This window comes from Epinephelus lanceolatus, chromosome 21, assembly GCF_041903045.1.
Source record: "Epinephelus lanceolatus isolate andai-2023 chromosome 21, ASM4190304v1, whole genome shotgun sequence".
In the NCBI taxonomy this organism is placed as follows: domain Eukaryota; kingdom Metazoa; phylum Chordata; class Actinopteri; order Perciformes; family Serranidae; genus Epinephelus; species Epinephelus lanceolatus.
Genome location: NC_135754.1, coordinates 38,614,134 through 38,637,887, shown reverse-complemented (window position 1 = coordinate 38,637,887; position 23,754 = coordinate 38,614,134). Strand labels below are relative to the sequence as shown.

At 42.1% G+C, this 23,754-nt stretch overlaps 1 protein-coding gene across 1 annotated transcript; it reads left to right on the top strand.

Annotated features, from left to right (window-relative positions):
• The first annotated feature begins 3,169 nt into the window (after positions 1–3,169).
• Positions 3,170–19,754, top strand: fam171a2b (family with sequence similarity 171 member A2b). Its single transcript, XM_033611851.2, has 8 exons — positions 3,170–3,451; positions 10,058–10,285; positions 12,959–13,051; positions 13,807–13,965; positions 16,303–16,482; positions 16,771–16,884; positions 17,566–17,692; positions 17,898–19,754. Exons 1-8 carry the CDS (start codon positions 3,355–3,357, stop codon positions 19,384–19,386), a joined length of 2,487 nt encoding a protein of 828 aa, XP_033467742.1. The 5' UTR covers positions 3,170–3,354; the 3' UTR covers positions 19,387–19,754.
• The last annotated feature ends 4,000 nt before the right edge of the window (positions 19,755–23,754 follow it).

The window sequence follows — 23,754 nt, the reverse complement described above, 5'->3', positions numbered from 1 at the left end:
AGTGGAGGGAGGTAGGGCTTTGCCTTACTAAGTAGCCTTAATTGAAAGAAGCTTGATTTGACTACTGAGCTAATCTGTTTTTTAAATTTAAAGGCACAGTCAAAAATTACTCCTAGGTTCCTTGCAGCAGGGTGACAGTAGGAAGCCAATGGGCCAATGGCACTGTCATAGCCGTCTAAAAGGTCAGACTGGCCAAATAAAATAATTTCAGTTTTGGATTTGTTTAGGTTCAAGAAATTTGAAGCCATCCATGTGTGAACATCAGTGAGGCAGTTCAGCAGAGCTTGAATGGAGGCAGAGCTGTTTGTTTGAAGAGGAAGGTAGATCTGTAAGTCATCTGCAAAGCAATGAAATGTTATATTGTACTTTCTAAATATAGCGCCCAGGGGCAGCATATAAATGGAGAAGAGAATGGGGCCCAAGATGGAACCTTGAGGCACCCCACAATTGAGTGAGGATGCAGCAGATCTATACTGAGAAACTCCTTTCTGATAAATAGGATTCAAACCATTTGAGCGCTGTACCTTTAATACCTACACACAGGTCAAGACGTGATAAAAGAATCTTATGATCTACTGTGTCGAAAGCTGCAGTCAAGTCTAAGAGCACCAGAACAGCAGTGTTACCAGAATCAACAATTAAAAGCAGATCAGTAAAGACTCTTAAAAGGGCTGTTTCTGTGCTATGGCGTGCTTTAAAGCCTGACTGGAACTTTTCAGAAATGCCATTTAAGTCCAGATGCGACTGCAGTTGTTCATACACTACCTTTTCTAAGACTTTGGACAAAAAAGGGAGCTTAGAAGTTTGAGCGATCTGCATGAAACTGGGTGAACATAATCTAGGGACCAATATCTAAAGTTCCCTCTTGGCAAAAGTTGGAAAACTTACTAAAACTGAGCTTCTATAAGGCAATGAATATTGCGGAGGGCGTGGCTCATCACATAAAGGTGTATAACATCTCAAGGGTTTCACCCATCACCACGCAACTTTGTAGGCATATGACCACACATAATCTGAGGGGACCCCTCCATTATTGACCCCATCAAACAAAATGGGGGCGCTAGAGAGCTCATTTCTTATCTAGGCCTAACCGCCATATGGATTTTTACTAAACTTGGTAGATATGTAGAACAGGACGCCTCAAGGTGACTGGAGAAATTTAACTCTAATTGGCAACTGGGTGGCGCTATAACAACAGAAAAATGCTTCAAAATGGCTAAAATGCGACCGATCGCTGTGGCTCCCCCTGTGGACCAATGTTGGTGTTGTTTTCTAATGTTTGGTATGACTAAGTCATGGTATGGTATGCTGTACTCAGTGGGTATGGACTAGTATTATATAATAATGAGCAGTACTTCATCTGTGACTGATTATATTATAATACTGGATTATGTTGTCATGTTGGTTAATACGGGGCCAATTTTGACTATATTGTTGATGAGTTTAATTTATAACCAGTTCTGTTCTTGATTCGATCCCAAATCAAGATGAAACGACAAATTAAACATGTGGCAGAAAATATTTGAATTATTTATTCAGTCTGTATTTTTATCTGTTCTGAATGTTGTTTCAATTAAAGCTCCACACTGCCAGGAAAAAAAAATCAGGTCATGAAACCCTCAATTTATTGATATGTTTTTTCAGACGTAATAGTCAAATTGAAATATTCTGAGTGTCTGGCCTATTAATTATGCAGCACCGCACCATGTGCTCTTTCAATATTCTTTGGAAACTACCTCACTGTTCTCATCAATAATAACCCAACTATATATCATATTATTGGTCTTCATGTACCTTAAGTACATTTTCCTGATAATACTTCTACATTTTAAGTTCATTTTCAGTCAGGAGTTTTTGTTGTTGTTGTTTGTTTCTTTGTTTGTTTATTTACTGCTACTTTTACACCTTAGATTTGACTGAAAATATGTTCAGGTGGCTCAAAATTATACTGTTCAGCTCCACACAAATACATTTACAAATGTGTAATTATTACTAGTGATAATAATTTTCTTTGTGTATTTGTATACATATATGTGTGTGTCTGTGTGTGCACTGCATGTGTATGTGTAAGCAGTGGCCTCAGGCATTTACAGCAGGCCCTTGTGCACGCTATTATGACTCTCAGGCCCTCAGGCACGCTACTTACTTGTGATGCGCCTAAACTGGCCACCGTATAATCTTATCGTCACATGATCAGTTGGAGACTGGACACTGGATAACACCAGCAAACATGGTGTGTTGCATGGGAGAAAAATACCAAAGAAAATAAGGATTTTTTTGTTTAATCAAATCGTTTTTTGCACCTTATTTATAATTTATATTGAGAATTTTTTATATTTCATAACATTTGTTTGTTATAATCTCAGGTGGTAATCTAAATCACTCACAAGGGCCTATTTTCTTCCTAACATATAGCTGGAGGGGCCACTCTCTATGGGCCCCGGTGCAACGGCCCCGCCTGCACTGTCTATAATTACGCCCCTGTATATTTGGACTATTCTACACAATTTGTCGTAGGACACTTTTATATTTGGTACTTTAAGCTTTGGCACATTTCTACTTTCCCTCAAGTGAATTTTTGAACGCAGAACTTTTATTTTCAACTTTAATTTGTTACTTTCACTCAAAGGTCTGGTGTGTAGGGTTCAGTGGTGTCTAGAGGTGAGGCTGCAGATTGCAAAAAGCACAACAGTGTTGATTTGTCCATTCTGGCACACTGTAGAAGAACATGGCTGACTCCTGGGACCAGGACCTGCTCCTCATGTAGACATAAACGGGTCATTTTAAGGTAACACAGCAATTCTTAAATTCAGGTAAATAATCAATAATGAAAACATAGTTATAAATATCATATTACATTTACTTAATCCTACAAATCTTTAAAACCTTTAAAAGTATCTGAGTACTTCTCTACTTGAGTAAATGTATTCAGTGACATATCACCAGTCACATGTTGGAAAATATTTTCTGCAAACATTTTTAAATCTGTATTTGGTGTAATAAATAACTGTCCCGTGCATGCTGACATGTTGAGCCTCAGGATGAGGATGAGGAGGAGCAGAGCTGTGCAGAGGAAGAAGCAGCAGCAGCAGCAGTTCCACTTGAGAGCAGCAGAGGGAAACGTTGGCCTCTCTTCTCTGCGCTCAGACAATAAAAACAAGGCGAAGCCCCCACACACACACACACACACACACACACACACACACGGCAGCAGTAGCAGCATCTCATCTCAGCACCACACAAAGCTAAATGTGTGAGCAGTGACGAGCCCTCGGACCGCTGCTGCTGCTGCTGCTGCTGGGACAGATATGGACACATGGCCGCCGAGCTGCGACTAGACATGTAGGTGCAAGGATGGCAGCCAGCTCCATCTCTCGCTTGCTCCTCTTCGTGTGGATCTGCGCGCTTCGGGAGGCGCTGGCCAAATCTCTTCCAGACCAGGGAGCGTTTGGTAAGCTCGCCATACGGGGATGCAGCACAATGAGGAGATGGGAGTGGTTGGGTTTTATGGCTTTTGTCGGCAAAGCGTCGATCTTTGCACCGATGCGCTGTGAGATCACTGAGCCCGAGAGGAGATGCGTTTATGGGGATGATTATCAGATCATATCCGCTGAATAATGTCGGTTTGATGCTGTATGTGCATTTATATCTCCCACAGAGGCCACACTGTGTTTGTGCTGTGATACTGTACAGATGTGAGGCCTGACACAGTCTGCTGTGATGTCAGGCCCAACCTGCTCAACACAGGCCTGCATGGGATTCAAACAATGACAGAGACACCAGGGTGAATGTTTGTCAGCCTCTGACACAACACACACATTCATGTGTTCATACACACCATCACATACATGTGCACGAGTGAAAGCATGATGCAGCAGCTGCATTAAAGCTCCTCTGTTTATGTTGTGAAGGACATTATGTAATTACTGTGCATTATTCATGCTTCAGGCTATTCTGAGCTGCTCACAGACAGGACAGGGCTGTAACTAAGTACATTTACTCAAGTACGGTCTGAAGTACTTGTACTGTAGTGTTCTGATTTGATGCTACTTTACAGGTTAATATTTCACTAATAAGACACATCATTAGCTGATACGTCACAGATGAAACTGCCCAACACAACACAAAGGAGTTTAAAGTTGCTGCAACATTTAAATTCTGACAGTAGAGATAATATTTCTTACAGCATACATGATGATAAAACACCCCGAGAGGAGCCGTCCTGCTCAGTGAGCGCTGTATTTTTAGATTGTAGTATTTTAGAAAGGATCTATATTTATGTGACAGCTTTAGTTACTGCACAGACTGTACAAACAAAACGTGATCAGTTTTTAAAATATATATATTTTGTTAAAGCTGTAGACCAGGGGTCGGTAGAGATGCACTGATACTACTTTTTCCTTCACGATACCGAGTACCGATCTGATACCAGCGCGTAAAATAAAAATGGATGGGATATGAATTGTTGTATGTCTCAACTCCTAAAATATTAAGAAATAAATACATAATAGTAGAATGAATGCCGTAAAACTTTTTATGATTATTATTATCCAGTGTTGACACAGATCAAGACACAGGTTAAAGTGCAGCCACACAGTTTGGTAAAAAGACATTTAAAGGCTACAGTAGAATGCTTTTTAAACTCCACTCTATTTCCATTTCGTTTGCCTGTAGCGTGCGTATACGTAATGACGTGAGGCGTTACGTGGTATCGGATTGGTCATAGGCTGTACTCGCCGATACCCGATACCGCATTTTAGGCAGTATCGGAGGCATTTCCAATACTGGTATCGGTATCAGTACAACTCTATTTGGTACTTTAAGTTTGCAGTGTTAGTGATGAAAGCAAACACATCTGTCCACTCACTATGAAAGTCTCTATTTCCCTCTGAGATGTTTTATTTTGTGGATTTGGAATCAGTAGCTCGCCTCACTAAGGAGACTCGAGGCTAGCTGTCACTGTTGAGATTCATATTTTAGGAAAAGGCACCAGGCCGTAGACGTGTGACGCACATACCAGACGACATGTGAAAACATTTGTTGAAAATTCAGCATATAGGCTCGTCAGTGTTTGTGATTAAGAAGTTTAACATTTCACTTTGCTAACTTATTTTTAATTCACCAGTAGATATGAGGTTGGGATGGGTTGCCATGGTGATGCGTCTCGAATCAGCAAAGAGGCTCTCAGGAAGTGACGTGGTGATTACAGCTCAGTGTGTCCGATAAGATGCATGCTACTGTTTATGTTGAAGATGGTTCACATACTGGGTATGTAGTATGTAGTATGTGATTTTTGATTTGTCCCTTCTGGGCAACTGTAGAAAAACAAGGTGGACTCCTGTGTACGATGTCGATATAAAAGGCTCACGTCCAAACGTTTTAAATGGGGTCCAGGTTAGATCATGTGACGTCACGTGGAGGTCAGCTGCGTAATTCAACTTTCCACCACTCTTGAGAGCAGCGGCCCTCACACTTGACTTTACATTTCTCTTCGCTGTGGCCATGTGTGATACCTGGCAGGAAACACCTGGTGTCAGGGAGGCCTTAGGGTTCGTTAGCTTGCTTATCGCACATGGTGTGTTCCTTCTCAGTGCATGTCTAGAAATTGTATGATTGACCTGCCATCATGAGGTGGATGAAAAAAAGTAGTATGATATATTTTGAAAGACAATCTGCGGGCCACAGTTGGTCCCCGGGCCGCACTTTGGACATGACTGTTCTCACATAATGACAACACAATGATTCTTATTCTCAGGTGATCACACAGTAAAGAACAGATAGTTTTGAATATTATATATCTGCCAGTAGCTGCCTGTAAACCCTGCACACAGTCTCTACATCAACTCCACCTGGCTGCTCCAACGTGAACACACTGCTGCTCACACAACAATAATATAACAATATAAAACATATATTGATAACAGGGTCAGTTTTCTACTTTTGACACTTGAATTAGAATTAGCTGCACTTATGCTTGAGTGATATTTTAACTAACAGACGTCTGCTGAAAACGCTCCACGTGTTTCTTTGTCTGTTAGAAGCTAATTTGGATTAAATTGGAATAGATTTTGCTCCCCAGCTGCGGCTCCACTGATTAAATCGTCAATTAATTGATACCTCAGGTGCGTTTGGGAACAGCTCAGCACTTCTCCCGAGCTGCAACAGTTCGCAGGATGTTGTGAAGCAATTATCGTCTAAAGAAATCTGCGTTTGTGCACGGCAGGAGCTGGAAAGTGATCAGTCACACGACAGAGAATCAATTGTTCACTTGTTCAAGTTTTTTAACCGTTAGGGTCAAAAATTCACGACTTAGAGCTCATTTTACTTTTTTAAACTTGTCTATAGTTTGAAACTAGTGATGAACCAATACTGCAACTTGAAGTGACGAACAACATCATCATCGGCCATTGTTTACTCAGGGAGAATGGAGTTAGCATTAAGCTCTTTTGCAGCAGTGCCCTGAATAAATGGATATATAATATACGAAAACAACCACAATAACATGATGACAGAAAGTCCATAATAACTAATAACAGCTGTGGTGTCTGGCAAGAATCATAAACAGCAGAAAAAAAATAAAATGACGAAAAGTTAAATAAATAACAAACAAATTTACACTAAACAAACTGCGAGATTAATGTTAACTGTTTTATTTGGGGTGTTTCTTTAATAGTACACTGAATTTCGGTGGATTACTTTCACTCGTTGATGGTTTTTAAACCAAACAGCAGATCAATCGAGAAAACAATCAGCAGATTAATAGATTATGAAACTAATCATCAGCTGCAGCCTTATTGTGCTTTAAGAAACCAGTGATGACGTGTAGTAGGGAAAGGTGCAGTAAGAGATAAATATTTTCTCATGTTCTCAAGTTTGAAGGATCTATCTTGACCCAGATGAGTGTTTCCTCTGAGCCTCAGGACGGTTCACACTCCACTAAACTTATATTCAGGCCTTTGAGTGGCTGAAAATTCCCAGACTCTTGATGTGACACTGTGACTCTCAGTGCTTCTGTCAATGGAGCTGCTTCAAGCCCAGATTGAGGAAGTCCTCTCCACACACACACACACACACAAGGGAGCCTTTATTGGACCAATTATGGTAATGGCTGACAGCGTTTACACAGGCACAATGGACGTGGACACACACACACACACACACACACACACATACGTGCTGTTTATGATGTAAATGCAGCCATTAGTGGTTGAAGCTCTGCACGGAGGCTTCGTCACTGGAGGCCTGCAGGGTTTACAGGGACTGAGGCGAGCCGAGTGAGGCAGCAGCAACAACAAGCAGGCTTTTTGGAAAGTCAGCGTGTATCCATGGAAACAGCCCCCCATCCCACCCACCCCACCCCACCCCCAGCATGACCCACATCCACGCTGTCCAAGAGGCAAGATGAGAAACAAAATGTTCTGGGGCTGAAAAACATGTGAGGGAGGATGAAGGGCAGGAAGGGCCACGCCATGGATTTGTGATGGGTGTGTCTGTGGTGACTGCAAGCAGCGTCATCATCATCATCATCGTCGTAATAATCCACCTCTACGGGAAGTGATTAGTCTTCAGCAGAGGTTTCTGGGAAAGACTTGAGACTAAGATACAGCAGGGTGTCTGCAGGTCCTTAACATGGCTTAAATTATATAAATATAAGGCCTAAAAAGAAATAATCTAAATTTGACTTTGTGAGGTCGGAACAATTTATCTAGTTTGATTTATCCATCTTTTGATTTATTTTTGTTAAAATGAGTTCCATATTTCTGATGTTACAAATCTTTAAACCTACAACTGAATCTAACACTGTCTGTTTTTTTTAACAGTATCTTTATTGATTTAAACAGCAGTAAGAGATGTGTCCTATCATGTCGTTCACAATAATACTGGTGGGATTTTTAATACCATATGAAAAACTCATATCGTATATATATATATATATATATGTATATATATATATATATATATATATATATATATATATATATATACATATATAGATCCCAGGGGACTTTTTTTTAGGTGTTTAAATGTGTAATTAGTGGTAAATTTTATTTAGTTGAACTATTAATAACAGAATCTGAATCTCACTCTGAGTTACTGTTGTTCACAAACTAAAGAAATGAGAGATCATTTTTATTTATTTTTTACTGAATATTTGAAGCAAACTGAAACTAGATCACTGATTTCTATGTTCTTAAATCATTGTTATTATTATTATTATTATTTTTTGTTAATTTGTCATATCGTCAAGATGATCACAAAAATACCCTCAAATATCGTGATATTATTTTAGGGCCATATCGCTCACCCCTGACAACAATAAACAAGGACACACACATACACACACACACCGGTCTGTGTACATATAGTACATCCACCAACACGCAAAGAAAGACACCTGAAAATCATAAGTCACAGGTTGAGGATCGTGTTAGCGCGATATAATACACTTAAGTTTAAGTACACGTTCACGGCTAACAAAGACACATTTGGACCCTGCACAGGTTCACTTAAACTAATGGTTCTCAAACAGTGTGACACGAGGATGACTTTGTGATAACCACACATTGTTTTTGCAATATTTAACTTGGCCTTTACAGAAAGTCATTACTGAATGTTTTTTTTTTTTTTAAATCAATGTTTAATTTTAATTAACTGTATCAGTACGTCATGTGCACCCATTTCCTCATGAAGAGGCAAACTCTAGCTGAGAAATTTAATTTGATTTAATTTAATTTAATTTTAAAAACCTTCATGGGGAACCTATTTGTTGCTGTTCATGTGAGGGAATTATAAGTGTGTGACACATCACATTATCTTGCATTATTTCCTGTTTAAATGGATGTGCTGTTGGTGCTTTGATGTCATTTTAAAATGTATAAAATTAATTCTTAATTTGTTAGTAACTGTTTCATGAGCAACAGTTAGTCTTCAATTGTCTTTTGATATTAGTAAATTAAAACTAACATTTATGTCGTGATACTCGGAGTCATAACTCAGTCAAACCTGAACACAGACATGATATATATATTTTTAAATTCAGTGTGATTTACACTTTGGGATCATATCGTTATCTCTGAGATACATTGTGAATAAACGTCTGTAAATCTGTGTAGAAGTTTCCAGAAAAAAGACCTGCTTCATGACTGCAGAACTTGCTTGAGAAACAGAACATTTTTAATCCAGTGACAGTTGTCAGAACATCAGTGGGTACAGTGCAGACAGGAGCTGCTGGTAGCTAATTCGGCACGCTGTGGATGGTGCCCATTTGCAGAAGTGTAGAAAATAATGTAGGTTAAAAAAATGATACTCAGTGTTTACGTTCCCCAAAGCCACTGGATTATGGGAACTGTAGTTCCAAAACTGAGATCATGATGATTATCCCCCAGATATAAATATAACAAAGAACATTAAGAGGAAGAAATACATTTATAACAACTTTTTTATATTGCACTTTTTGTCCTGTGTTAAAACCTGTACACATGTGCCACAGTTTTGTCTGAAGTTAAGTCCACAGTATCTCCAGGTCGACACTGTCTGTCGTCAGTTGCTGTTTAATGGCAACTTATTTTGAAGGTCCTTTCAGACGAGATCGTCACACTGCTGCATAATGATGTTGTCCTTGTGAGACAGCCAGAGGTGACTTGATAAATTGAGCCATATTCAAGTGTATTTACTGCTTTAATACTGCAGAATAATCTGACTGCACGAGACCAGTAAATCATGAAGCTCTGCTTTTGACTGAGTGGAATGAAAAATCTACGACAGAGCATTAAGTACTGTTTGTTTACTGTGAAATATTTCCTCTGGAAAAATATTCAGTCTGTTCTTCTTGGTGCGTAAACAAGCGTATTTGATCACTTACAGATAATTAACTTTAATAAGCATTGAAGTATTTTAGGAGGCAAAAAATTCACTTGTTCCATCCTCCTAAATTTGACAACAGTTTATATTTCAAGGTTTCTTAATTAATTGATCATTTGATTTTCTGTCAATCAACTAATTAGTTTATCAGCTCAGTGTAACACTACCGGACCACTCTCCCTTTCTGTTCTTACAGAGGTGCAAATCAAAGTCCAGGTGTTCGACAACAGCGACCTGTCACCACTGGCGGACGCTCAGGTGGAAGTCCATGGCAACCAAACCATCTTGGCGTCCAGCAGGGCCGGCGGCGATGGCGTCGTGAGGGTCAGCTTCCTGTACCGCACAGGAACATGGGTCATCATCACAGCCTCCAAACAAGACTACGTCACCAACTCTGTGCCCTGGCACTCCAGCCGCATCCCCTGTAAGTCACCGAGGAGGGAAATGTAGTTCATAAAGCATGAAGAGCACTCTCACCGTCATGACTCTATCGAGCTGTGAAATCTGCCTCTTAACAAGATGGCTGCAGTCGTCTCATTGGCTGGCTGTGCAGCTATTGTCTCCTCATGCAGGATCTGCAGGGCTCTTAAAATCTCACATGTAGTTTCCTCAACAAAAGGCCTTAGAGGGTTTAAAATAGTCTTAAGATAAGTGGAGTTTTCTGTATGTGCTTGCAGGCTGTTGGTGGATGTTATACATCTAGATGTGCATCAGAAAGTAGGATTGTAGTGACAGTGCTTTGAGCTGCACGAGGCAAACTGTCACTGGTTTTTGCAAGTTTTACGAGTTTTGGTTTGAGCAAAAACTTGAATTGTTTTCTGCTGCTTATCAGGTCCAGGTCACATGACTCTGATTAATGACATCATCAGGAGTTATTGTTATGTACTGCTGGGAAGTACTGAAAAAAACCTGCTATTCTTCAGGCTGTTCTGATGCAATGTTTGTACGTGTACTTACTGTAGGAAAAGTAATGCACCAGAGTTCATATTTAACCCATGTTACTGGGAAGGCTGAGATCATGTGACCAACGTGCTGATGGAAGTAAAGAAGGAAGCAGCGTAAGAGCAAAAGTCTGCGTAAGGAGGTTGGTTGAGGTGATGGGTCAAACAAACACAGGAGAAAGGTCTGGTGAGCGAGACTACTTGTTAGCTAGCTAGCTAGCTCGCACTATCTGGCGTCTGTCATCTGTCCTGTTCTGCAAAATTGTCAGACTTTTTACATTACGATAACACGCCAGCTAGTATAACTATGATGCCTCGCAATGTTAGCTGGTTAGCTAGCTAGCAGAAGTCCCCTGTCGTCTGTCGTTCATCAAACGAAGCATGATGAATGCAGCAAACGCGATCGGTAGGATGAACTCAACTGGAGACTCCATTGTAGATGCCGGATGGAAATGTAGATGGCTCGCAGCTTCCTGTTTAAAATAGTTACGTATGCGTGAACGTAACCGACGCGGTGACGTAGTGAGTGGTGTCTCAATTCCTAGGGAAAGATTTCTACCCCTACCCCTCGTTGCTTCATTTTGAGGGCCAAGGGGTAGTGGACAAGGGGGGGTATTGGGATTGGGCCAAAATGTGTTATTTTAAGGGCTCATTAATTATCCCCTTATGTATGAAAACAGAATTTCAAATGCCATAAAGGTCACTGCCCACATACCTCCATGCAGCCTTTATGTTGACAAAGATACATCCACCAGGTGGCACCAGAGGGCAGCGTCAGAAGTTTCTGACAACAACAAACAGGGCGACAGTGTTTTAACAGAGGCAGCGTTCCTCTGTCAGACCATTAAAAATATACAAGACATGTGGACACACTTTACATTTCACTAAAGTCATGATTCATTATGTTCCAAAAATTTTACAGTGTCTTAGTTGTTTGCTGCGCTTGTGCTTGAACTACGTTACACTGCATCCATGGTCTCTGGTGGTGCTGCTCTGTTTTGTCTGTAAGCTTTCAGAGAAGGTACATTTGGACAAAGTGAATGCAGAGTATGGACAGCGTAGAGATGGGAAGTGATAGGATTTTACTGATATCAATTCCCTTATCGATTCCTCCTGTGAATTTTCTGTGTAGACAAAGTAGACCTTACAGGTTTTCGGTGTCAACGACACAAGTTTTATTGAGGTTCTATTCTAAACAAGAGATAAGTGCTTGTGTAAGTAAACAAATATGAAGTTGGTCCACCGCTGTCATCTAAAATGGAACAAATGAAAGAATATTTGTACGGCATTTGTTTTCATCTACGTCAAATAACGTTACCCGACGACAAGTGCTACAGCATGTTGGTGGTGTTTCCACCCTTGCATGTAATTACGGTGCTGCATAAACTGCACGTCACGCTGTAAGAGTCTTTTTTGGTGAAGTGAAGCCACGCTTTTGCCCGCTTCTGTCTCACCGCCATTACGTCTTCTTTGTTGTTGAATCGACGTAAAGATTCGGCGTAATGAAAACAATCGATAAGGGAATCGTTAAGCATAAAGGCTAATGATGTCAATGAATTGAACCAGTTGGAACCGAACTCAATTCCCATCCCTAGGACAGAGGGCTTCTTCTGTGTCTATATATGCGTCTAACGTGTTGTGTTATGTTAAGTGTGTAACTTGTAACTAAGTAACACGACAATGCCCAACCATGATTCGTCTCCTGAAGCTAGCCTACATAATTTTCTTTTAAGTATGTAACTTTACGTAAAGTATGTAATGTAACAACACACAGCCATGTATCTCCTAACCAACAGGGGCACTAATTTGTTGAGTGCTAATTTGTTAGCTATGCTTTGAGCCGTGGTCTGAGGACATGTTGTGCTGTTCATCTATTGCTGTTGACATTTTCAAATATATGTTTTGTGCTCTGAGCACAACAAGCCGATTGCCAGCTAGTTCTGTTATATTGGAGGGAAGCCAGACATCTCCAACACTTGGCAACGTATTTTGGATTTTGGGGTGAACTGTCCCTTTAAGTTGAGCTGGTGAAAGTGTTAAATTGCATTTTGTGTGATGTTGAAAAGTCTCTCTCAGCAGAAGCTCTGTGTCAGCGTTGTTGTTACACCTGGAAATCTGTTGTATTTCATTTTAGTGTCTCTTCCTTTTGTTCTCAGTGTACGCATCAGTCAGCCTGTACCTCCTGGTGCAGAGGCCAGGAACACTTATTCTGTACGATGACGTCCTGCAGGTGCTGTCCGGGTCACCAGGTAAAAACACATTTATGTCTGAAGAAACAAGAATATTCTAAGATGAGTTGTTCACGCTCACTGATCCTGTCAGACCTGGAGCTCATGAGGGATTATTATCAGAATCTGAGGAGTTCTCTTTCTCCAGCTTTTAAAACTTATGAATCACAACAGACGATTTAACAAAATTTAAAGGTGTCGGGCGACAGCGCTCCTATTTTGTAGTCTTGGTAAAGTCAGTTTGACCCTTCAACAGTGATTCTGTCATCACATCTTAAATTAGTCTGTCTCCAGCAGAGAGTGGAGATAGATTCACACCCCTCTGCTCTCCCCTGTGTCTATTCAGGCCTCCATAGATTTCACTGCTTAACATTTGGATGACCCTGTGTTATTTGCTGCTGCTGTCACCATAGCAACAGCGGGGTACTTTTTTTTATAAATACAGCTCAGTCACATCCACCTCCCTGTATCTGTTAAACACCAGTGTGTTTACACCATGAGGATGATCTACATTTGAGAAGTTATCCCACTTTTTTAACGTTTATTTGACAGATTTTTTTAAAATATTTTTTACTGTAGTTTGTGGAACTTGTAAATAAAGAAAAGTTTATCTGCCCTTTTTCATTTCTTTAGTGTCTTAATGTTTAATGTTCACACTGTGTGAAATCCAGGATGTCTGACTTTGTGCAGTTTACTTTCTTAAATAAAAGAAGACAGAGACAGATATGAGGACACGACGTGTTTGCAGGATTTTCAGCCTGATTGTTTCTCTGCAGGAGCTCGTAACCAGCCGCTGGTGCAGCTCCAGAGGAAGTCCCTTCAGCTGCCCTCCAACTCCAACTACACGGCGCTCTCTGCTGCGCTGACCACAGCCAGGACTCAGTATGAAATCGGCGGTTTCCCGTTCCTCCTGGGCCAAGAGACCAACAGCTCAGGTTGAGAATAATCTCTTTTATTATGTTGTTTACTGAAACATCTGGGGCTGTTTGTCCTGACCTGGCCGAGGCCTGTCAGTGATGTTTTAGACAACTGTGAGCATCCAGCTTTGTGGCAGCAGTTCAGGGAAGCTGCTTCCTGTTTCACAATGTCTCAATGTTTCCCATGTACACAAAGCCAGCTCCATAAAGAAATGATTTTCCCTAGTTTGGAAGAACTTGACTGGTCTGCGCAGAGCTTTGACCTCAAACTCATCCAATAGCGACTGTGAGCCAGACCTGATCACCAGCATCAGTGCTGGACCTCATTGAAGCTCTTGTGTCTGAATGGGAGTGAATCCCTGCAGCTGGTTCAACATCTGGAGGAAAGACTGGGACCAGAAGAGTGGAGGCTGTTAGAGCAGCAGATTAATGGGATAAGATGTTCAACAATGCCATACGCAGGACTCCAAATGCACTGGTGCACACAACTAATTTTCTCAAAAGCTGTCCTGTAAAATAAATTTGAGGTGGATTACATTATTATCTCAGCAAACCTCTGAAGGAAAACATTTATTCAATTAATTTGTGAATTAAAAAATGAGGACAGTGGGCGCCTGTTTGCTCACCAGGTAGAGCAGGCACCCATTGTGTGAAGGCTGTGTCCTTGCTGCAGCAGCTGTGGGTTGAATTCAAACCTGTGGCCCTTTGTTGCATGTCATCCCTCCTTTCTCTCTCACACTATATCTGTCTATTAATTAAGGCAAAGAAGCCACTGAAAATATATTTTAAAAGGGACATTTTGAATGTGTTACCTCATCATTTGACCTCATCAAGTAATGCAGTGAAACTATTTCACATTGTATTTACAGTCATAGGAATAATAGCAAGCCTATTATGAAAGTGTTTTATCATATCAGAACGTCTTTGGTCTCATGACTTTAATTTTAATTCTTTTTATCCGCTTCAAGTACCGTAACAGTACGAATAGATGTGCATCAAAATCTAAGCCCCAGCTGGATTCTTTGTTAACGACGGCTCACTTGACGGCAGTATTTTACACGGTGTTGCTGTTGCACGTTGCTGCTCTGTCTGTGCACTGACAGCGTCACACTGTCATGGATCCTGCTGCTTTTCTCGACACGTCCTGCCCTGCCTTGCTGTGATTGGTTAGTACTTGTCATGACGACGTGTCGAGGTTAAAGTTGGTTAGGGGTGGGCAAAGAGCTCATGGTTAGAGCTAGAACCAGCCAGTCACAGCACAGTCAGTCGGGACGTGCCAAGAAAAACAGTAAGATCCGTGATAATGTGCCAGTGTCGTGTCTTTGCCTCCAGCATCAGTTATAAAAGAGAAAACAGACGTGTGGTGTGAGATCATGTGAAAAGTGTCAGCTGTTTGAGTCTCACAGTCAGTGTGTGTGTGTGTGTGTGTGTGTGTGTGTGTGTGTGAGTTGGCTGCCCTGCTCAACTTATTTTATGTTCCAAGCTACATGAACCAGTTTGTGTAGAGCTCAGATTTTACGTGCAGTACCGCCCATATGCAGGTGGTGTTTGAGCCCTGATGCTGGGTCTAACGTTCAGGTGTTCACATACTTTTAGGAATGCAGTGTAAATGTTCTTCTGCACAGAGATCTCAATTAAAGGAAGTCAAATGATGCTAATGATCATAAAAGAGACATTCACAGCTGGATGAAAATGTCGCCCAACTGTACTGAGCTAACATTATCAGCCATTATTACAGAGGCTGTATATTGATGTCCACATATAGACTTAGCTGCCAGTTTATTAGGTACAACTACTGACATTTAATGCAATAAACCCTCCATGAAGGGTGTAATGTTCAGTTTATGTTGAAACAGTTTTGTCTACCTTCATGACAACAGGATTTCTTGCAGGACTGTTTTATTTAACAGCAGTAGTCGTACTTAATAAAGGACTGAGCATAAACAACTACGAAACAAATAATAATAAGCAGAGAGGAGTTTGACTGTCTAAGAGGGAACACCCACAGTCAGCTGATTTGAGGAAGTGGTGATAGTGGGAGAGAGAGAGAGAAGTGTGAAAGGATACAGCATAAAGAAAGTCTTCCTGATTAAACTTAAGCTGAGCTTCATTATAACGTTTTATACTGTGTCATTATGTGACACAACACCTGTCAGCGATCACACAAAAGGAGTCAGAAATTAAATGTTCTGCTCACCACAGAGTCAGATACTGAGCGTTTATTACATAGTGAAAGAGTGAAGAAGAGAGTCATGTATCAGCCTCAAGTCTTGAATCATCAGGATGTAATAACACAAGATTTACAGATGTGTAAGAGAAGTGTCAGAGCTGATATCGGTGACTTCTCCTCTTCAGGTGCAGAAACAGGATGGACAGACCTGACAGCTTTGGCTGTGGTCAGCATTCAGCTCTTTGACAAAGATGGCCGTGCGATCCAGGTGTCAGATCCGATCCACGTCTCTGTGCCGCTGCCGTCCGACACCCGCAACAGGATGGCCACGAGTGTGCCTGCTTGGCTGTATCAGCCTAAGACGGGTAAGGGAGACACGTATAATCTGTCCTCCTGTATTCTCTATAGTGGAGGTGAGGGTATGAGATTCACACGGTACGATGAGCAGGTAATACGTAAAATAAAGATGAGATTTTCCGTCCAGTTTTTCCAATATCGTCGATAAGTAAATGTACACACAATGATAACTGTCAGTTTTCATATCAGGGTATACCTTGAAACCAGTATATCTCTGCAACCCTAGTTGAGGTGTTAGATTTCCTTGTGGTTCACTGTTTAATCTGTTTGTGTGATAATAATCTCCATCTCTGCAGGTCTGTGGGTCAGGAACGGGACGGGTTACATCAAAAAAGACGGCCCACAGTTTGTGTGGAACGTGGTGGTTCCTCAGATGGGATACTGGTTAGCTGCCTTCCCTTCATCTTCAGGTACCGTAACTCATCTCCACCCTCCGCTCTGCTGTTGGTGCTGTTCTGTATCTCCAGTGTTGTTGCTGTGCCAGCAGATGTTCCTGCACGTCTCCTGGGAGACAAACAGGAAACACACTGTAATGTGGTGTTGTGTTTGCTGCTGAAGGCCAGGTGTTGGTTCATAGTTTCACAAGTCGAGAGCAGCATATTGAAAATGTGAGAGGGAAATATTTTATCTGGTGTTCTTCTCATGAAGCTGCTGTGACAGAAGCATCACGTACATGGCGTTTTGTCCCCTTGTCTGAAGTTAAAATATATAACTCTAAACATTACGTTTTTTTTTTTTTTTTGCGACTAAGCAACCAATGAAATCTTACCAACTAATGACCTTTCTGGTCGTCTAACGTTTGGCCCTAACACATTTTATTTTTACTCAGTCCCACGTGCACCATTCTGCTGCCTAAATATTCACTAGAACACCAAATCTGGATTAATCCACTTTATACAGGTGACCTGTTTTTAAAGATTTCTGTCTTCATTTGAAACCAGTGAACACATCGGGCCCTATCTTTACACCAAATGCTGAAAGCTAAACTCAGATCATCATCGGCTTCTGTCCCTCCGTGTGTGCCAGTGTGCTGCAGAGTTGAAGTTTCAAAGTGATTTTTAGTCGTCTCTCTGCCGTGACTTGTCTTGCAGGATTGGGTCTGTCTCATCCAGGCTTGAGGGACATCACCACCTACCACACCCTGTTCCTGCTCTCCATCCTGGGCTCGCTGGCCCTGCTGGTGCTCATCCTGCTCTGTGTGCTGCTCTACTACTGCAGGTGTGGGGAGCGTAGGCGCAGGTCTCACACTTAGGTTTCTGTTCATAGCAAAAATGACAGAATTACAACAGTGGTTTTGGTGGTGATAAGTGCAAAAATAACTGAATGAGGGTCTAATTTTAGATTGGGCTCTTGTGATCTCGGCAGGTAGCAGGTGTTGCTTTCATTTCTTTTCACTGACCTTCAGTGTTTCTTTATCTTTCAGACGGAAGTGTTTAAAACCTCGTCGTCAGCAAGGGAAGCCCCACGTGGCCAATCTAAATGGCGCAAAGAGAGACCAGGGTACATCCACGTCACGGCTAAATCTAATCTGTGGAGGCCACGTTGAGTCCGACCCCTCCAATGATAAATCTGACATGTCCCCATCTCGAGACTACCAGAGCTCAAGGGAGGATTTAACCAAACATGTTCCAGCTCACATGCTGCGACACGCAAAGGGAAAAAATGCTTCAGGTCCTCAGCGGGGTGAAAGCTTCCCCATGAAGGTCACACGTGCCACAGAGACCAACAACCTGGACAACCCTCTGCTCCATGAAGACTACAACCGCAGCTACAGCCCCATGGAGAGCAAGGAGTCGGAATACCACCGACACCACAATGCCAATGACAATCGAGGGTACTCCTCTGATCCCCCGTCCCCGCCTCGCTTCCAAGGGTACGTGCCAAGCCAGTCTGACAAACCCCCCGAATATTCAGCAGCAGCTGCAGACAGCCTCGCCAGACCCACCTCCCTCAACACCCAGCCGGGTCAGATCATCTTCTGCAGCTCCATCGACCAGATGAAGGAGAACATGTACCGGAGCATGGTGCCGACCCTGGTCATCCCGGCACACTACATGCGCCTGCCATCCGAGTTCTCTAAAGACGGCAAAGACCAGAAGGACCAAGATAAAGACGGTGCTCAGATGGGAGGAGGCCAGCAGCACCATCACCACCACTCCCAGAAACAAGGCCAGCAGCAAGGTGGATCCCAGGGTGACGACTCGGAGGATCCGAGCTGGGCGTCCGACTCCTCCGGCGGACCCGTGACCATCCCAGTGCTCTTCAACGACTCCACCATGGCTCAGATGAACGGGGAACTGCAGGCTCTGACTGAGAAGAAGCTGCTGGAGCTGGGTGTCAAACAGCACCCAAGGGCGTGGTTCATCTCCCTGGATGGACGTAATAACGCTCACGTGCGCCACTCCTACATAGATGCTGGGAATGACCTCAGTGGCGGTGGTGGAGGTGTCGGTGGATTCTTAGGTGGTCCCAGCAGCGCCGGCCGAGACGTCAACCTGGAACCACCCCTGGAGTCCCAAGAACGCAAGTCAGGGGTTAACCGGAAGGGAAAAGACGAGCGCTGGGGGACGGGAGGACGGAAGGGCCACGGTGTCAGCAGCAGTGGTGGGAAGTGTTACTCCAAGCTGGCGTACCCCGACCACAGCGAGCCCAGCAGCAGCGAGGGACGCCCAGTGTCACCTGAAGAGAACTCCCTCACCCCTCTCCTCGATGAAGGTCCATCCTCCCGAGGATCCACCATCCCCAGGAGAGGACGCAGTCGTGTGAACAGCAGCCGCAGCAGCAACAGCGAGAACCGCCGCGACTCCATGACCAGTCCCGAGGACGATCCTGACGACAAAGACGAGAACAAGAAAAGCCCCTGGCAGAAGATCGAAGACAGGCCTCTCATGGTCTTCCACCCCAGGAAGTGAACTTACTGAACACTTTTAACAATCTTTGTGGTGAAGGGGGGAATCTATCCGCAACAAACATGGAAGAAGAGTGATGTTTTCACCGAGAGCAATCACAATAAGCACAACCACGCTTCACTGGTCCATCTTCAGGTTGTTGTTTGACCTTTGTGTTTCTGGTGAGGTGCTTTTGCACTTTCTGATTCCTCTCGTCGTCTCACTGTCAGTAAACCTCACTGAGATGATCCATCATACACTGAAACGTACCCAGTTTATTGTGAAATCTGTCACCCATCACATCACTGAACCATCGTCTGAGCCATTGCATCTACTGACTGGAAATAGCCATTTTATAGAGCAAAATATAAGAATAAAGCACTTACTAATGATTTGATAATTGATTGATTAATACTTTCTAAGTATCTGGAAGTGGATTTTTTATGGTATTGATGGGTGTTTAGATGAATTAGCTTTCATTCCCTTGTCTTACACAAAGGCTCATGTGGATGGTAGAAGCTGTGCGCCTGTGTTTCCTTGACTACTCCCCGTCTCTGAACTGTAACTAAAATAAGTTTTCTTTCAAAGCAAACAGCTTCCCAAAGCTTGAACATGTAGGAAACTTAACAGTTGTTCTGACTTTATTGTTTCTTGAGCCCCTGTGAACGGATCATGCAATCTCTAAAGTCCAACGTGCGACTTGCATTTTGCTCCTTCAGGGATGTACTTGATTTCCTCTTCCTCCTGTGCTGTGTTCATGTGTTCAAATTACTACTTATTCAGATTTGAAATGTTGAGCATCATCTCTCCGTCATCCTCTCTGTCATTGATTTATTGCCAAAATCTCTGCCTTCTCTCCTGACGTCGTTCGGTCGACAGAGATGCGATTTCTGCTGTGTAAATATAAAGATTCCCAGACGTTTTGGAAAGACCGTTTGGTTTAGAAAGGTTGCATGCATATGAATGTATGAACTAAAACAGAAGGCACCAAAAGCCCCCCACAGTTCTCCGAGCTCCTGCATAGACAACCCCTAATCACCAAGACACGTGGGTGAGTCCAAACCGCAAAAACACCACTTTACTTGAAGACTTCCCTGTTTAATATTCTACTGAGATCTGCAGGGGTTGTTTGTAGACAGGGCCTGTACCACTTCTCTCCTGTAAGTGCCTTCTTTCACATAGGATCGAGTGATAGGCATGCAGGTCCCTTTTTAAAATGCAGTTAGTCGTCACCGGGCACTAATAAGCACACTGCATTGTGGTAACAACAACAGCGTCACTCTGGGGAGCATGCCTGCCAAAACTGACAACTTTTCTCGCGGCTTTTCCGTCCTTTAATATCTTACTTTCTTGTATCTATCCTCTTTTTCACCAAACTTGTAAATGCTATGATGAACTATATGAGATTTTACGTGTATACGACGTGCATGTAACGTGTAGAATAGGGTGTTTTTAATAATTTTTTTTTTAATCGATCCAGGATGTTTGGCACAAAAAAAAGATGTGATGCACATTGAATCTCGTTGCCAAAATGAACTTGGTTAGAAGAAGAAACACTGACTTTTCCCTCAATCCAGTTCTAACAAAATTCACTTCCGGTCGTAAATGTTTACAACGATAACATACTGACCAACACGCTCCCGCTGATGCGAGCATCTCCACTGCCTACGACGCATCAACAACTGTGAAATCAATTACGTCATCTTGCAGATAAAAGCTCACCAGTTTGAAACTTGAAGATGTTCTGATGATGATGAAGTGAAGGCTGTATAAAAGTCACGCTGACTCGTTGGTCCTTTGCACCATTTGCTTGCTGTTCATACGCCTGTGTCAGTAGCCTACAGTACAAGCTGAAAATGTGATGTAATTCAAAGTCTGAAGAAAAACCATTAAGCCATGAAACGAGTCCTACTGAACTGTCGTGTCCACTGCTGTAAATGTACGTTTAACTGGGGATCAGATGTGGAATTATTATTATTATTATTATTATAATTATTATTATGAGTTGTGCAATTGTGGCTTTCCTTGCTTGTTTTTGTTTTACATGACAAAACGTGTTTTCTCTTTGGTGAACTTGTGTTTTGGACAGAGGTTTACACAAGAACTGAATCCCCGAGAGGACACATACATAAGTACAAAAACACGTGAGGGTGAGGAGGATTGAACTGTAGGCCTTCATCCTGTGCAGTAAATAACCTGCTTCATAAACCTGGTCAGTTGTTTGTAAACTGTAAATTGATTCTTTCTGTACATGAGACAAAATAGAAATAAATTTGTTCCCACGGTCAGTCAGTGTGTGAATTCTTAATTTACATCCCTGTCACACATGGCCTCAAATATTATACAAGTGTACTGTTATGTTAAATTGTTGGAGTGGCCCTTTGAACAGTGGAGGAAGAAGCGCTCAGATATTTTATTTAGGTGAAAGTAGCAATAATACTGTGCAGAAATATTCTGTTACAGTTTCTGTATTCATCTTAGTTAAGTGAAAGTGCAAAAGTATTAGGATAAAACTATACTTAAAGTACTAAAAGTAAAAGTACTCATTATGCAGAATGGCCCATTTCAGAATAATATATATATTATTATTGGATTATGTTTATTGAGGCATTCATGTGCGCTTCACTTTAATATTGCCACTGGTATATTTTAAGTAATTTAACTTGATTTATTAGCACCTTTGATACAGACATGCAGCCCAGAGTGTTTCATGGCCAAATCACAACAACACAGAGAAAAATAAATAATATAAACAAAAATAAACAGCGCTAAATAAACCGTTGCAAGGCAAAAAAATTATGTTTATAGAGCAATGAAATTTTACTGAATCAGCAGCAGTAGCTTAGTCTATAGGGACCTGGGTTGGGAACCAGCAGGTTGCTGGTTCAAGTTCCTGTTCCTGACTGGTAGCTGGAGAGGTGTCATTTTGCCTCCTGAGCACTGTCAAGATGCTCTTGAGCAAGGCACCAAACCCACTGCTGCTCAGGGTTCCTGTCCATGGGAGGCCCCTCACTCTGACATCTCTCATGCATGTGCAGGTCCTGTTTGTGTATATGTGTGTGTGTGTGTGTGTGTGTGTGTGACAACAGAGTGAAGAAACTGAATTTCCCTTCAGGGATTAATGAAGTACATTTTCTTCTTCTTTTTCTAAAACCAACAAATAAAAGTCAATAGCACAAAATGAAATAAACACCTAGAAATAATGTAAAAAAAAAAACAGCTACAACATTCCTCCATTACAAAATTATATAATACTAGTCCGTACCCACTGAGTGCACAGTTGCCCACGTACAGTTTCACATGGTGTGTGTTTGGGATACAGGTCATAGGAATTTGCAGATTAAATAGTCAACTGAACCCATTAAGAAGAGCAATGTATTCAGACAGTGTTTGAAAAACGTGGGACAGACAGAATGACTGACTGACAGAATGACACACTGACAGTTTCCGTGATTATGTACAGCATACCATACCATGACTTAGTCATACCAAACATTAGAAACAACACCAACATTGGTCCACAGGGGGAGCCACAGCGATCGGTCGCATTTTAGCCATTTTGAAGCATTTTTCTGTTGTTATAGCGCCACCCAGTTGCCAATTAGAGTTAAATTTCTCCAGTCACCTTGAGGCGTCCTGTTCTACATATCTACCAAGTTTAGTAAAAATCCATATGGCGGTTAGGCCTAGATAAGAAATGAGCTCTCTAGCGCCCCCATTTTGTTTGATGGGGTCAATAATGGAGGGGTCCCCTCAGATTATGTGTGGTCATATGCCTACAAAGTTGCGTGGTGATGGGTGAAACCCTTGAGATGTTATACACCTTTATGTGATGAGCCACGCCCTCCGCAATATTCATTGCCTTATAGAAGCTCAGTTTTAGTAAGTTTTCCAACTTTTGCCAAGAGGGAACTTTAGATATTGGTCCCTAGATTATGTTCACCCAGTTTCATGCAGATCGCTCAAACTTCCTAGGAAGAGATCCATTTGAAGTGTTTTTCAAAAAATTCAAAATGGCGGAAAATCTATATAAGCGGAAGTTATGGGTTCTTGAGGCAAATGTGTTCCTCATGAGGAGAGGCATCTCTGTGCAAAGTTTCATGTCTCTACCACATACGGGGCATGAGATATGCCCATTCAAAGTTTGACATTTCAATGGGTTGCTATAGCGCCCCCCTTTGGCCAATTGATGTAATATTGCTTCATTGGCATCCTCCCATGACCCTCTACCACTGTGCCAAATTTCACATGGATTGACCAAGTCAGTGAGGAGAAAAACGTGGAACACACACACACAGACACACACACACACACACACACACACACAGAGTTTCATCATTATATAGTAAGATATATATTCCTTATATGGCGAGCTACTTTTGGGTGAATTTC

Coding starts and splice junctions, on each gene's coding strand:
- fam171a2b (XM_033611851.2), top strand. CDS start 3,355: ATGGCAGCCAGCTCCATCTCTCGCTTGCTCCTCTTCGTGTGGATCTGC. Junction 3,452..10,057: donor TCCAGACCAGGGAGCGTTTG/GTAAGCTCGCCA, acceptor CTGTTCTTACAG/AGGTGCAAATCAAAGTCCAG. Junction 13,052..13,806: donor GGTGCTGTCCGGGTCACCAG/GTAAAAACACAT, acceptor GTTTCTCTGCAG/GAGCTCGTAACCAGCCGCTG.